Source organism: Hippocampus comes, unplaced genomic scaffold (assembly GCF_001891065.2).
Source record: "Hippocampus comes isolate QL1 unplaced genomic scaffold, H_comes_QL1_v1.1 scaffold107, whole genome shotgun sequence".
Classification (NCBI taxonomy): domain Eukaryota; kingdom Metazoa; phylum Chordata; class Actinopteri; order Syngnathiformes; family Syngnathidae; genus Hippocampus; species Hippocampus comes.
Genome location: NW_017804846.1, coordinates 863,010 through 879,633, shown reverse-complemented (window position 1 = coordinate 879,633; position 16,624 = coordinate 863,010). Strand labels below are relative to the sequence as shown.

Genomic DNA, 16,624 nt, shown 5'->3' with positions numbered 1-16,624 from the left:
TACCCGGAGAAAACCCATGCAGGCCTGGGGAGAACATGCAAACTCCACACAGGGAGGCCGATGCTGGAATTGAACCCGGTACCTCTGCACTGTGAGGTCGACACGCTAACCACTGGACCACCGGGCCACCCCACATTCTTCCTGAATAATTCTAATTTGTATTACTACATGTGTAATGCAGGTGATGGATGTTGATGGTCCGGGCACTGCGTTGGCTGGTTTCGACGTGTCTCTCATGCTTTGTTGTGTTTTATTTCAAGTACATTTATATTTGTGCGTTTTCTGAAAACAATATTATGTTTTTTTCTATTCACAGAAAAGTAATTATCATGGAAGACACTGACCAGAACATCCATCTCAGGAACCTTTCATTGCAGCAATCTGCAAATGAAGAGGAGGCTCTCAATCTGTTGTTCTTGGGCGACACCAATAGAATGATTGCTGAAGTAAGTGGGGGTGTGGCCAATGAGGAATGTTGTACAGATATCATACTCAGACTAATTCATAACACTTGTTTGAAAATCAAATTCTGTTGAGGTAGATTTTTAAGCTGGTCGGAACGATCTTTACTCTCCACAGTGTTATTAAGATACATTGTGTTATTATTTCAACTGTAAATATATTAATGTCTTTTCATATCTAGAAAAGCTTAATAATAATTATGGTAGTTGTAGTGGTAGTACCCATTACACACCTCCCATACTTTTTGGACAGCTGACTTCTAATCCTGTTCACCCTAACCCCACCTCTTTTCTAAAAATATCATTATGGGCCATGTCAAAAGTTGTTTTCGGTATTTGCCGTGGGTCGCTAAAAAATGTGACCTTCTAATAGGCAAATTATGACTTCATCTCAGGAGACATACATTTTTTGTAATGGACTACCTGCCTACCAATCAAATGTGAAATGAACCAAGTTTATTTATGTCCTCTGCCTATTTCGCAAACGTGATGTAAATGTTCGAGCCATCGCTCCATCTGACCAACCCACCAATGCACACTGCGGCCACGTGCACATGGCCATCCGAGTGCATGACTCCCACCCAAAGCCTTCTTGCTTGCTGCGTTTTCAGAATTTTTAGATCTCTTGCTTTGCGTGTTGAGTAGTATTACACATCAGACTTGAGTCACATGGCATCCAGACCTGCAGAGGCTGCACTGACCGCGGGGGCGAGGCTGGTGGGCATAAGGCTCACAGGCGGTTTCATTTTTTTTATTTGGATTATTCACTGAAGCATATCCATTTAACAAAACATGTGCAAAATGTAATGGAAATTAATTGTGTTTAGAAGAAAGAATTGTGTTGTCAATAAAAATGTGTTTTAGTGTCTCGTTTCATGGTTACTGGTATTAACAATGTCACATTTGTTTTTTATTCACCTTGTGGACATGGTGCTGTGATATTGTCAATGAAAACAAATGCTCTGTTTTTATATCAGTGTGATGATCAAGCAGCTTGGGGTGCCACCCACACAGAACCTTTTTGTGAACTCACCCTCACGGGGACCTCTTGACAAGAACGTTTCACTTGAGCCTGAAGCGAACAAACAACATCCGCACTGTCAATTTGTCACTGCCAAATTTATCCCAGAAGTCTTTGCTCCACACAGAGCAGGATTCCAACAAATTTTCACAAACGATCTTCTCTCAATCCCTGCCAATTGAACACACACTCAGCAAAGTGTGAGCTCATTCATGTATGGCTACACTACTGTTTCATTGGAAATAAAATTCACCTTCACGACGGTACTTCTCACCTTTCTTTTGACCTCATCCGAAAATGTTTCCCTTCACCTTTCTATGTCACTGATTACCTCCCGTTTCCTCTTCTTCCTGTCCTTAACTTCAACTTTTTGGAAGCTGATCCCAATTTCACCTTGTTTGGGCTGTTGTAGCGACTGATTGCTGAGTTGTACTAACACAGTGTGTGGTCAACACGGTTACATGAACAATGTGTTGATCAACATGTGGTTCACTCACAACAAAAGAAAGTTCCACTTTTCTTCAATACTGATCCAATCCTTTCTGCTTTTGCAAAATTATGAGTCTGAGTCCATTTTAATTTTCTAACACAATACGGGTAATATAGTCAATTGTAGGCTTACTACTCTGTGTCAAATTTTGTACAAGGAGACACAGACAGGGTGGCTTGGTGGGCGACTGGTTAGCGTGTCGGCCTCACAGTGCATAGGCGCGGGTTCGATTCTGCCTCCAGCCTTCCTGTGTGGAGTTTGCATGTTCTCCCCGTGCCTTCGTGGGTTTTGTCTGGGTACTCTGGTTTCTTCCCACATTCCAAAAACATGCATGGCAGGCTGATTGAAGGGTGTGAGTGTGAGCGGGGATGGTTGTTCGTCTATGTGTGCCCTGCGATTGGCTGGCAACCAATTCAGAGTGTACCCTGGCTGCTGCCCGAAGACAGCTGGGATAACTTCTAGCACACCCGCGACCCTTGTGAGGATAAGCCGATTAAAAAATGAATGGATGGATTATGTGGCACATCTGGGGGCAAACATTAGCAGAGAGAAGGAAAATTTGGACGAACAATAGAGATGATAGCTTATCTTGCGCTGTCTTGACCCCAGTAGACAGCTGAGGGGTCATAACACAATTTCATTATGAATGTCCTGAATTACTTTTTGTACTGCTGTAGTCAAGATAGGACAAATAAAGGTCTTTGTCAGGAAGTTGCCACTTGCTCATCATTTACAGCATTTGTTATCACACAGTGTCAGGGTAATGCACTCCTTTTGAGTACAACTTAATTCTAATTCAAATTAAGCACATATTGGAGTAAGTGCTGCCTGGCTAGATCGTTTTTTCATTGACCACCATGCGTATGTTTAGCATCTTGCTTTTGTTAATAAAGCTTGTTTGTTCAGAATGAATCACCCTCTATTTTTGTCTCCATCGTGTCACAGCCCACTGTAATTTCTGCTACACTGGTGACCATTTTAGAATCCACCTAAACTTTTGCAAAGCTGCAACCATCTGTTTACTTCTCATTGTTTCCATATGCTGCAACATATGTTTTACTCAGCAGATGCAAGAACAATAAGGATGAAAAGAAACACATCTGTTGTTTGAATGAATCACAGATGGAAAACTATTGTTTTATTTTTTTTGTTGTTTCCACTTCAGCCCCAAAACTGTTGTTGATTCAAAACATGATGATGTTGGTACTTATTGTCCTTTCTTTTCCAATCTTCAGACTCCCATGAACCAGGCCTCTACACGGTCCCACTGTATATTCACTGTGCACTTGTGTAGGCGTGAGCCAGGCTCTGCTACACTACGGCGCTCCAAGCTCCACCTGGTGGACCTGGCTGGGTCGGATCGCGTCAGCAAGACAGGCCTAAATGGGCAGTTGCTCACTGAGGCCAAATACATCAACCTCTCCCTCCATTACTTGGAACAGGTAGTTTCCTAATAAACTGTCTTTTTTTTTCATTTACAACAGCACAAAACGTTGTGACCGAATGTGCGGCATTAACAGTGTAACATTTGACACAACAACCTCCACTCTAAATTTCCCTTTCACCCATATTCATGATTCTATCTGTGGTCAGACGGGTCTTTAATATCCTCCTGAATTCAACTTGTTCAGATTAACAGAGCAATTTTGGACAATTTTGTGTCCAGCTGTGTCTGAACAGTTTTTCTGTGCCCCTGTGCACAAAGCTATTCCCTAAAGATATCAATGGATGAGTTCAGTGGAATAACTTGCAAGAGTAGCTTCAACTTCATCCATATATTTTTCTTGATGAATGAACATGGGGTCCTTGCATGACAGTGGCAGGCAAACTACAAGCTCTCCCCTTGCGAATTATGTCGTTGTTCTGCGCCTGTGACATGGGCAGACTAGGAGAGATTGGAACCCGCCTTGCACTCCCGATCATGCATTCGAATGTGAACCGCCCCCCCCCCCACCCAATCATGAGGGTGGGGGCATATTTTTAAGATAATTATTGTAATTCATTCAATGAATTCAATGATTTATGTAATGATTCACAGGAAGTGTCCCAGGCTGGTGGCATATTTATGAATGCAATCCAGTGACATCTACCACACACGTCCGCTGAGTGCTGAATTTGTCTGCTTGCACTTCAATCAAATACACCAAAATCGTGTTACACCACCTGCACTGCACAATCGACCTCCTTTTAGCCAGTCTAAAATGTAGTCTACTTTGTGTCACCAAATTGCCAGAGGTGCCAGGAGACAGTTAGACATAGCGCATCAACCAAATTTACAAACACGCTGAACTAAACCATAGTCCCGGCACGAAAATGATGATGCGTTTTTTTTGTTTGTGTGTTTGTTTTTTTGCTGAGAGCAGACTACTGTGTTACCAAATTGTCAGATGAGTCGGGGGCAAGGAAACTGAACGCCCAGAGAGGCACGACATGGCTGCAAACGTGGTAGGCTAGACTTGCATTGGCACAAAACTGAAGTTATGCCTGTTTTTATGCCAAAGGCTTGGGTGCCAATCTGTCAAAATTGTTGAGAACGACTTCTTGGAAGAGTGGATGCCGTTTTGACTTTCTTCATGTTAAGTTTTATGTCAGATATGTGATTTTGAAAGTTTGCGTTCCTCCAGCAAATAATAGCAGTGACCCACCGTATAAGTGTTTTCCTTGAGCTCCCATATGACAGTAATTGTATGAGCTGTCCCATCCTTCATTTTTACATTCAGTATTTGCCTCTTTTCACTTTGCTTTGCTTCAGGTCATCATTGCTCTGTCAGAGAGGAATCGCTGCCATATTCCTTACAGGAACTCTATGCTGACCTCTGTGCTTAGGGATAGCCTTGGAGGCAACTGCAAGACCACTATGATTGCTACTATGGCAGTTGATAAGAGGAACCTAGATGTAAGACAGATAATTCTGCTGCGCTACAAAAGTCATATCTTTGATATCTCTCCAGATTGTGAATAAAATACAAATATCTTGTTTTTAGTTCATCTTTCCAATTTGCTATCTTACAAAAAATACAGGAGTCCATCTCGACATGTCGCTTTGCCCAGCGTGTGGCTGTCATCAAGAATGAGGCAATATTGAATGAAGAACTTGATCCTGCCTTGGTGAGACAGCTGCATACTCTTCAATACCTCACTAGTCTTGAATACTAAAACTCAGACACAATTACACCACACTTGCCATTACAGCCAGGCCTTTCACATGGCTTCCAAGTTTTAATTTGATCAGCAAATGAGTTGCTGTACAGTTTTAGCTTTGAAATGGAACAAAGTGTAACCTCCCATGTGTTTTAAGTGTGCTCTTCAGTGATCCAAAACCACTTTTTCCAGTGTCAACTTTTTTTTGGGGTCTTCAACACATCGCCGCCTGCCCGTCTTGCTGTATTTCAAATTTCACAAATTGCATTTGCATTCTTTCCTTATCTTGTTTACACGCCTTCAAATCTGTTGTGACATTTTTCAGCCCAGTAACTCATATCTTGAGAAAGCACCCAGCTGAACAGTATTGAATTTATGGCTTTACATGCAAACAAAAAGTCCAAGCTGCACACTTGGAGTCTATATTGTAATTATTTTCCAGATGTGGTAGATACAGAGACACAGTGACATAAGCTGATTTGCTTTTAAAGACACCCAGCAAGTTAGCTCATAGACTGTATATGTACAAATACACATCATACAAGACCTCCCCTTACTTTGTTTACTCAGGAACATATAGTATATAGTGATAGCACAGTGAAGTGCGGCTATAAGATACCTGAAGCTGCCACTGTATTGCCACTAACGTTTGGCTGCCAAATGTGGCATGGGGGTAACCTGTTTAGCACATCAATCTCACAGTGCAGAGGTGCAGAGTTGGATTCCGACTCCGGCCTTCCCGTGTGGAGTTTGCATGTTCTACCCTTGCCTGTGTGGGTTTTCTCCGGGTACTCTGGTTTCCTCCCACATTCCAAAAACATGCATGGCAGGTTAATTGAACACTCTAAAATTGTCCCTCAGTGTGATTGTGAGCGCGAATGTTTGTTTGCCCTGCGATTAGCTGGCAACCACTTCAGGGTGTCCCCCGTGTACTGCTCAAAGACAGCTGGGATAGGCTCCAGTACACCCATGACCCTAGTGAGGATAAGCGATTCGTAAATGGATGGTTGGATGGATGGATGGATTTTGCTGCCATTTCATTTCGAAACCTTGCAGAGGATTTTTTTTTTTTTAATCAGCAGCCATACTCGTAATGGTGACAGTGTGTTGCAGCTTCCAACAATGTGCAGCAGAGTTTCACCTCCAGGATCCAAAATCCAATGAGTATTCTGTTTTTTGGCTTTTGACTCAGCATGACTCAGACTTGATCTTAATTTGACTGTTTTGTGCTTTCTACTGTCTTCGTTATTAATTTATTGTTTTATTGTTTATTGTTGTATATATGATATTTGCTCCATGTACAGAACTTTGTGTACAGCGTTTGTTGTTTTAAAGTGCTCTATAAATACAGTTGAGTTGAGTTGAGAATGACACTCAAAGTTACTTTAATTTTCATCTGGATGACAGCGTACCTACCATCTTTGTAAAGCAGTTGTGAAGTGAGGAAAACGTGTCTCTTGACCTTGAAAACAAAATTAACAGCTTGAGTATTGTGTAAGAATAAATACATTATTCACTTTTTGTATTAAGGTTTTCAAATTTCACAACAAATCAATTCTGGAATCATGGAAAAAGCATTGGACGCAAATATGTCCTGATTTAAAATGTGATGTAATTCAATCCAGCCATCTTCTCCGCTAATGATAAAAAATATGTTTTTCTTCCTTATGCAAGACAATTCCAAGCTCTGACAAAGATCCCCAATGGATTTGGTGGATCAATGCCAAATCTTATGTACTGTAGCGCAATTGCTTTTCATGCTTGGTTACATCTCTCATGGTAAAATATACAGTAAAAAGTGTTCCAGACAAGTCTGGTTTCCTCAAGAGCGCTAAGGGTTGTCCCAACCCTAAATTTAAAAACTTACATTTTGTCTTGTTTCTTCCGAAAGCCGTGACCTCACTGTTGAAATTATGGTCTCCAAAGACTCAAAGCCATACTTATACTATATTGAGTTGAACTGCGTCATGATAAAATTGCTGAAATGGTCAAAATCATTCATTTTAAGATGTAACAACTCACCCTAACCTCCCTCTCTTAAATTTAAACACCATATCATCTACCCGAGAATGCAGCTATGATTACCACATACATATAAATGCTACATAGTGTTCGGCAGAAAGGTATCTTCATTGCTTTGCTTTTTGTTTGTATTCTTACTGTTTTGTCATATTGTGGAAATGTGCTCCCCCGCATTGGTCTAAAATGTCCATATCCTATCATTTTTTTGAGGCCAAACAAAAGCCCATGTTTAGCTGTTGTGAGAAAACATGCCTGTGTTTCCTTCATCAAGTAGGGCCCCATAATTGCAGCATGTTTGTGTGTGGCAAACTATGCAATAGTTGTGAATTTAAAATGTAACCTGTACTTATACAGGAGTGTTTACAGTTTACTGTGGGCTTTTTTATGTGTGTGTGAGTGTGTGTGTGTGTGTGTGTGTGTGTGTGTGTGTGTGTGTGTGTGTGTGTGTGTGTGTGTGTGTCTGTAGGCACAAAACAGTTTTCAAAAATAATTTGTGTTGAAATCATGACTACTTTGGTTTGTTGTAAGTTTATTGACATAAGTTTGTGACATGTCGTTTTCACAGAATAAGAGCATAATTAATTTGTCCGAACCATTTCCATGCAGTAAAATCTGCATGTTGCTACACTGCACTAACCTGGACCACAAAATGCTATGCTGACATCATCAGTCACACATTCTAAGTGCTTTTCCGAGTACGGTATTTGAAATTCCACCATTGGGTTGTGGTACTCGTGTGGGCTGTGCCCCCTGAAATAGACTACTGCTGATTGTGCTGTCCGACCACTGGTGGTCAGCTTTTGAGGATGCAGCTGGGAGTCTTACATCAGACCACAGGGTCCAAAAAAAGATACCGTCTGCAGCACGCGACCGCAATGTCAAATATGATATTTATCGTTTAAAAAATAAATTATAAGGTGGATAACAAATGAATATACTTTCCGGCTGATTGCACCTGCCCCAAAACACACCTCAGGTCACTTCATCCTGAGCAGTGTGTTCACACGGTTTGACAGTAGGTGAGATTTCCGCCTTACGCTTATCTAATGTGTTTGCTAGAATAGGCTGTGTATTAAGATGGAGAAAATAGTGTGAGACTTTCCAACGTTGTGTCAGGAAGGGTCATTGTGTTGCTGACACACAGTTGATGTTTTTAGTCAGGAGAATGTTGCCACCAAATATAAATCTCCAGACTGGCTTTCATCAGGGGAATGGGGTGCATGTAATAAAATTGTTTATAGGGCTTTCAATCGGGAATTTAAGGTACCTGCCTGACTTGCTCCTTGGGGCATGGCACTGACAGCCTCTTGTTTGCCTTTTGTAAGAGGAGTGACTGGTGTTGTGTGCATGATGGTAGTGGACCCAAAGAAAGCAGGAAAGACAACCATGGAGTACTGAACAAAATGCATTTCAAATGTAAAATGTCACAAAGAAAACTATGGCGAAAGGAGTATCAAAGAATGAGAACTTAATAGGATGAATAAACTAAAAATGAATGATCTCCGCACAAGGTGATGGTAATTTTCTCACTTGTAACTTTTGAAACTTGGAACTGATAAGGTAAATGTAACCACCCACTCGTACACAGTCTGCCAAGTTCTGCATATGTTGAACTCACAGTTTGCCTGAGTTGGCCCAACTTCTCATCATATCCCAAACGCTTCATTGCTGGATGCCAACTAAACCCTACCTAAAGTGATGCAAGATCATTTCAATCAACATTTTGAGGTACAGAGCCTTTTTTCCCCCCTAAAGTCATATATGAAAAAAATGTATGGAGGCAGATAACATCAGACAAACTTAATATGCAGGATGAAAATGTGTGCCAACAGAGACAGTTTGTTTGGCCTCCTTCATTTTCTTGTTGCTGCATCCAACTGTCTGGAATCACTTAAATGTTCCTGAAAATGCATTAGCGTGATAAACCACAAGATTGTCTCATCACTTGGCAGCAGTGACATGACCTGGATTTGTTGTGTAAATTGCAGGATGCTTCGGTTTGTGTCAGCTATCAACATGTACATTCACCTCTGTCTAGTTTACATTCTGTGTACATGCACGTTAACCCCTTGTTTTTGTGCAAATTACAGTTGATTGCTCGCCTAAAGCAGGAGGTTCAGTCTCTGAAGGAGGAGCTGACCATGCTGACAGGAGAAGAGAGAGATGAGCAGCTAACGATGGAGGAGATTAAGAAGTATGTCTTGGACTTTGTTCTGCTGCCCTGCTTTAATTCTGCTATGTCCATATAACAAAATACCCAGTCAGAGCTAATGATGCCTTTTTAGATGTGTTGTATACTCCGGTTTTGTTTTTATGGTTTGCAATGCTCCTCCTTGGACGATAGGGCACAGCCTGGCAGAGCTAAACTTTGATTGAAAAACCACTAACTAATATTGCAATTATCAAAGTGAGACTGCAATGTTCGCTTCAGTGCTGCGTCATCATGTTTGCAGGAAAAATAAAGACGTCACATTTTTTGGCCTTCCTAGGATCCGCTTGGAGAGTTGCCTCCTAGTCTTTTCAGCGTCTGCTTCCAAAACTTGGGGAACCAATGTTTGGACTATCATCCAGAGATAGTTTATCAACTGACTGGCCCAGTGTAGCTGGAGCACAAATTAAAGTAAATAGTTGTCTTTGAACAGACCCAAGTTTAAACACAAAAAAACCCTCCTTAAATATAGATCCTCGCTGTTGAGCTGGTGCTGAGCGTGATTGATTATAACTTGTAAGTGCAGTGGTTTAAAATGTCTGTCTGTGTGATTAGGTTGGAAGAGTCAGTCAAGGCCTTTCTAGATGATCCTGGTCCAGATGTGACACTGACTTTGGGACCAGACATGAGAAAAATCCAGTACTGTTTTTGTCTGCTCAAGGTAATAGATTATCAATACAGTGATCCCTCGCTATTTCGCGGTTCGTTTATCACGGCTTCAGTGCATCGCGGGTTTTTTCAAACATTAAAAAAAATATATTTTTTTGAAATTTTTTTCTTTTTGAATTTTTAATATACATGGAGTACAGTACTGTATATGTTGCTCTATGTGACACGCTGTTGTTTTGCAGCTTCTCGCGGGCCGTTTGCGGACTTTTTGCGGGCTTAAAAAAAAATGTTTTTTTTTTTTTACCTGTATATGTTAATTGGTCGCTAGTTCGCGGATTTTCGTTTATCGCGGATGGTTTTGGTCCCCATTAACCACGATAAACGAGGGATTACTGTATCTCCATCTCTCTCTTTCATATCGGTTTCTTCTCACCGTTGCTGTGATGGAGGAACAATGGGCCTTTTTCATCAAGTTGTGTAATACAGGACTGTAAGAATTTCTCCAAACAGTCCATTTGTACTTTGTGATGTTTAAAAAAAAAAAAAGGGGGGGGCGGCAGTGTCTTTTCTGTGTTTTATCACGGTTACTATGCTGCACGAGTCTGAGATATACCACCAAAATTTTGGTGATGATTAGTTAATTGTTGTACACTAAGTGATGTTAATTTATTTTTTTTTCTCTCTGAGCACAAGTGAAGGCGAAACAGCTTAATGATGTCCATAAAATCCAAAATAATGACGTAATCGTTCTAATATTTTCAGAATCTGACGTGGATACAAGTAGAGATCTGTTCATGAATTTTGGCGACAATCGATCGTAGTTTTCGAAAATTACGCTCGTTTAAACGTTAAACTTGTTTGCATTCAGTGTTTTAGGCTCTCTCATTTGGAGGCTTGGGCTGGCTGCATTTGCCAGCCATTGATGCTGTAAAGTAAATGTAAATGTAATGTAAAGTCATACCTGTCAACTTATACAGTTTACCCATAGTTCATACGGATTTTGTGGTGAATCTTACGTATATGGGCATATCGCACAAATCATATGGATTCTGAAAATTTCCGTTTTTTTTTTTCCCCCTAGCAGGTAGTTCCGTTTGCTTTTGCCCAATCATTTTCGAATGCACACTTGTTTTAAGATGGATGCCATTCCTGACGCTCTTCTCTCCATTTACACTGAGGTTGGGACTGGCCTGCAGTTTGCGGTGCTAAGTTGACATTTACCCATGCTTACCCAAACAGAAAACAAAAATTCTATTTTAGCATATTCTGTCTTTGCTAAGACAATTAATTTAAGTTGTTCTGATTTGACTTAATCTTCTATTAGAGTCTGGAACTTCTGTGGGAATGTTTGTCCCGTTTTAATTCATGCCAAAGGTGAAGTTCTTCCACACCACACTTATCCAGCCATATCTTTATGGACTGTGCTTTGCACACTATTATTATATTTCAAGTGGCTTTATCGGGTCCCTCTAGATTAGAACGCTTGCTCCCGTCTTACCTATATATTACGTGCCGTGCCGTCAAATGCTGCAAAATCTCCTCAATGTGCTTCCGTGTCAGTGTTTATGGGCCTGAAATTTTCTAGAACATTGATGACCAGTCTGTCTTAACTTTATCCTCCTTTGCATATCAGGCTAGCCCCACGTTTCATGAAAGTGTTTTTTTTTTTTTTTTTTGTCGGGGGGGGGGGGGGGGCAGACAATGATTCTTGGCAACAGAAGTGGAAATTGCAGTAACCACGATATACAGCAGTTACCAGCAGCCATAACAGGGGAAAAAGATACTCAAGAGCACCACTGTACAGAGGAAGTTAATAAACTGAAGGAATTGCTGGAGCAGCGTGATAATGAAATCAGTATCCTTTGACATGGTGTTAGGATAGCAAAATACTGGGTTTGTTTTCATGAAAGTGGAATATTGCTGCATCCCGAATGACAAGAGTTCTTTTGTTGTTCCCTGGTTATTGTGTTGTGATCATCTACATCTGTACCATATAGTGATGGCAGCGACGGCCATGATAATGTTTGAAGCTTCCTTATTTAAAAAAAAACTCACTCTCAAACAGTTTCATGTCACACTGCAAGTGCCTCTCAATGACAAGGACGAGCTTTGCCTTATTCAGAGGTCACGATGCGGTCCATTAAAATTGGAGCAACATGTGGACCTTAATTTGAGTGTTGTGTCTCACCGCACTGGTTTAATGGTATGCTCTATATTTCCCGTGATGTCTGCTTTATTGGACAACTTAATAAAAAATGAGAAAAAAAGATGGAGCAGAAAGATTGAATGAACAGCATAGGATATGTGTGACCACAATATTTGTACTCAATGGCTTTTGAGCGAGTCCGTTAATCCAATGTGGAGCCCCACCAAGACATATTTTCACCCTATACTTCAAGCTTATGGCCGTGCTTAGCATAAATGAAGATATCAGATGCCAGACATCTCCATGATGGAAAAACCTGGAACTTGAGTAAGAACTTGTATGAAACAATGACATGAAACCCAGAAATAAAGTTGTTGGTTTTTTTTGTTGTTTTTGTTTCCTGTGAAAGCCAGCCACTACAGGCGTAACGGATTTGTGGTGGGTTTAAAACTTGGCAGTTTCAAAAATTAGTGCAAAGTCACTGTCATTCATGCTGTTGTTCCCACTAACATCGCCTTTTTATTGGCTGACAGCAATATAAAAGTTCTCCTCATCCTTTATTTATCACATGAGATAATGCCGTTTGCACTGTTATTTTCAACTGAACAAACTAAATGCTCTGCTGACCACCACAGCTTTTGTGGTGTTGTCTATCCGCAGCTAGACATCTGTTAATGTCATGACTGACCACGCATGAGGAATACACAAATTTGTTATTATGGAATGTGCTTCAGTCATCAAATGTACACTAGGCTATATTCAGTGTATGTGGGATACACACCAGGAGCCCAGTCAAGATTTAATGAAGCTGCAATGTTTTATTCATATAATTCTATACATAGTATGACAGTCATTCAATAAATACGGTGATTTTTTTCGGTATGAGGACTTCTAATACGCCCGGTGGCCAAGTGGTTAGCACGTCGACCTCACATGCAGAGGTCCTGGGTTCGATTCCAGCTCCAGCCTCCCTGTGTGGAGTTTGCATGTTCTCCCCGTGCCTGCGTGGGTTTTCTCCGGGTCTTGCGGTTTCCTTCCACATTCCAAAAACATGCACGGCAGGCTGATTGAACACTCTAAATTGTCCCTCTGTGTGAGTGTGAGCGTGGATGGTTGCTCGCCTCTGTGTGCCCTGTGATTGGCTGGCAACCGGTTCAGGGTATCCCCTGCCTACTGCCTGAAGATAGCTGGGATAGGCTCCAGGACACCCTGCCACACTCGCAAGGATGAAGCGGTTCAGATAATGGATGGATGGATGGATAGACTTCAAATACAGATAGAAGCTTACTTTTTTATTTTTTAATTTCAATGTATGGTAGTCTCCCAGAATTGTCACACAATTTTCCCATCTCTGCACAAGTTTCCATAGTCCCTTCACGTCTCCTAAAAAGTGCTGATTTTGAAGAATTCCGCCCAACGCCAGTGATATGTTGTATGTTCACTTGTAAACAATGGAATGTTTTCAATCACCAGCCTCTCCATCTGCTAACTTCCAGTCAATATTGAGCCAACTAACGTTTTACAAAAAAATAAATAAAAATCTCAAGGCACACCACCAAAAAAAAAAAAAAATTCACAAAAAGTGTATATACAGGAAAACTTTATGAAGTATTGATGATTTCAATTTACCCACAAATTGTATTCTTTTGGAAAATGGCAACAGATGAATAAACAAGTTAATTGTACCCTCTGCTAGTGCATCTTGTGGAAGAGCATTCAACTGTTCTGCTTGCGACTATATGGGGTCTATTTTCATGCCCAGTGCCACCCTTGTGCGAAGTGCCATCTAAATCGGTGCACAGGCGGGCAAAGGCTGGGTTTTGGTATTTTCATGGACGCACGCAACATGACACAGTTGTGCACTGTTGTGTGAAACTCTAAGGCAGTGTCTTCTCTCAACAGTTACTCAGAAAAAAATAAAAAAAACACACTTGTGGTGGAAGCAGCACCATTTTTCTCATGTGTACCAAAAAGCAGGATGTAGTAGGCAATCAAACGAGGAGTCAATATATGGCATCAAAAAAAAAAGATTGAAGTATCACAAACGCAGGGAGGGCGAGTACATGAGCTGAAACTCATGGCAGATAAAGCGCGAGCAGCACCACAGTGGCAGTTCTCCTGTTTCAGACTTCTTGCCAATGTCTATGTCATACTCACGCAAGTGCACCCGACCTCACGAGCATTTCGACACTTGGACTCCAGTAGACAAACACATACAATCTCATCAGTAGAGAAGATTTTGTGGAATCTTGGCAAAGTCCCTGCAGCCTCTCTGGCTCCCCTTCTCTCCACTGATTCTTCCCAGACCATGACATCTCCCTGAGTCTGTAATGTCTGACAGGGAGCACATGTCAGCAATCTGCCATTATTAAATGCCTACTATTGTGCATGCCGTGAGGAAACTAATGTGCTGCTGCCCTTTATTTTCTTGTCATTTTTGGCTCACCTCATGGAAATTCTGTCTACAAGTAACACACATTCATCAGTCTAGCTTCCAACGCTATCTACTGACCTTCGGGTACAACATGTTTTGTCATCTAAAGAATGATTTTTTTCATTAACTACAAATATTTCATCTTGGTCTTCACAAACAAAATACACATTTACTCTTTAACCCAGTGCCAACAGGTATCCTGGTTAAGATTTTGAAGAAGGAGAAAAAAAGGGCCAGCAATGCCACAACGCAGCTTGCAAGTGTTTCCAATGTGCAGAAGAATGCGGCCAAGAGTGATGCTGGTTTGTCAGCGCTGCAATTGCCACAGGCTGAAAACAACGAACCCACCTCAACAGGTCCTGGGGGACGAGCTGTACAGTACATGAAAAGAGGTACTTAAAGTTACTTTCCTTTTCTGGTTGTCTGTATTCTATGCTAGACCAACTGTAATGCTCACTGGACTGTGCCTTTTGTTTGGAGATGTTCATGTATGGTTTTCTCTGGGCACTCCGGTTTCCTCCCGCATTCCAAAAACATGCTTGGCAGGCTGATTGAACACTCAGAATTGTCCTTAGGTGTGAGTGTGAGCCTGGATGGTTGTTCGTCTGTGTATGCCCTGTGATTGACTGGCAACCGGTTCAGGGTGTCCCCCGCCTACTGCCCGAAGGCAGCTGGGATAGGCTCCAGCACGCCCCGCGACCCTTGTGAGGATAAGGCGGATCAGAAAATGGATGGATGGACGTTCTTGTGTCTTTCAGGATAGCCATTACCTCTCGGAATGACTTAATGGCAATTTTCACAGCTGATACTGTGATTTTGCAATACTGTATTCATACTTACTTATGTTTTCTTTTTTGAAAGATTTTTTTCATTGTCCAAGAATCCATTTGATTTCCATTCATCTTTTTACGCTGCTTAGGCCGAGTGAAAACTTGTTCAATTGTGGTGACGATCCAGGATTTTCCTCAGTGATAGGACAGTCTTGAAGTTGAACATTTTTTTGGGGTGGGGGGGGGGGTCCTCTTTTTTTCATCTCCTGTCCTCTCATTAGTTAGCAGGATTGCTCAAAAACTGAATCGGAGTTTTTAGTCAATCGTAGTGGAGAAGCAGCTTTGACCAAGCTCTAAAAATGTCACAGGGGAACGGTTCAATATCACTATAACAGTCAAACATAGTTCTGGGTTTGAACCCAGTCAGTGCCAGGTAGGAAGTTTTAATGTGGAGCAAGTATGCAGAAAGGGTTTTCCTAATCCTTGTAAAAGTAATCAAACATCATCAGCTCAGGTTTTCAGCACTTCATCTTGCTGCCGTTAAATAGTGAGAATGAGACAAATGGATCCCTCTAACAAAGGAGTTTGTGAATTGAGTAGATGGTTAGCAGATGTTGTATCATGCGGAGCTGACATTGAGTTTTTCTTACTGGAAGAGAATTAGTGATGGATTAGATGCAGAGACAGCAGCTAGGTGATTTGCCTCCTATGGAATGTGTGAGCCAAAGTTGATTTTTTTGTGTGCTTTTCTTAGAAGCACGAAAAATCCTTGATGTTTGGATTGTGGACCATGGACACACAACCTGGAATCCCTTTAGTCCAGGGGTTGGCAACCCAAAATGTTGAAAGAGCCATATTGGACCAAAAAAACAAAAACCAAATATATCTTGGAGCCGCCAAAACTTAAAAGCCTTATATCAGCTTTACAATGAAGGCAACATATGCTGTATGTATCTATATTAGCTATATTAGCTAGCCTACTATCAAAATGAAGAAGTTGGCTACAAATACCCAATGAGCCTTCATGATGAAATGTTTTTTTTTCCTCCAGTGCATCCTGTAAAGCAGGGGTGTCCAACCTTTTTTGACCGAAGATCTACTTTTCGATCAACCAACCTCTTGTGATTAACGCGTTAGCGCACACGCATGCCATAATGAGCAACACCCATAACGAGGCATGGTACGCACTTTTGCCGCATGTTAACTGTCGTAGCTGACGTGTACCGTTTAAAAATTCTCTCGGCCCTCCACATTCCCATTCTTTGCCAGTACTCTCGGTGAATTGTACATGAAATGCTGGGTTTTTTTTTTGGGGGGGGGG

General features: G+C 41.4%; 1 protein-coding gene across 1 annotated transcript in view; it reads left to right on the top strand.

Annotated features, from left to right (window-relative positions):
• kif6 (kinesin family member 6) overlaps window positions 1-16,624 on the top strand; it is a 56,794-nt gene that overhangs the window by 11,839 nt on the left and 28,331 nt on the right. The window contains exons 6-13 of the mRNA XM_019876817.1: window positions 317-446; window positions 3,208-3,414; window positions 4,725-4,868; window positions 4,994-5,080; window positions 9,226-9,329; window positions 9,900-10,005; window positions 11,652-11,808; window positions 14,728-14,925. Of these exons, the coding sequence (XP_019732376.1) occupies window positions 317-446; window positions 3,208-3,414; window positions 4,725-4,868; window positions 4,994-5,080; window positions 9,226-9,329; window positions 9,900-10,005; window positions 11,652-11,808; window positions 14,728-14,925 (1,133 nt within the window). The remainder of the gene's footprint in view (window positions 1-316; window positions 447-3,207; window positions 3,415-4,724; window positions 4,869-4,993; window positions 5,081-9,225; window positions 9,330-9,899; window positions 10,006-11,651; window positions 11,809-14,727; window positions 14,926-16,624) is intronic.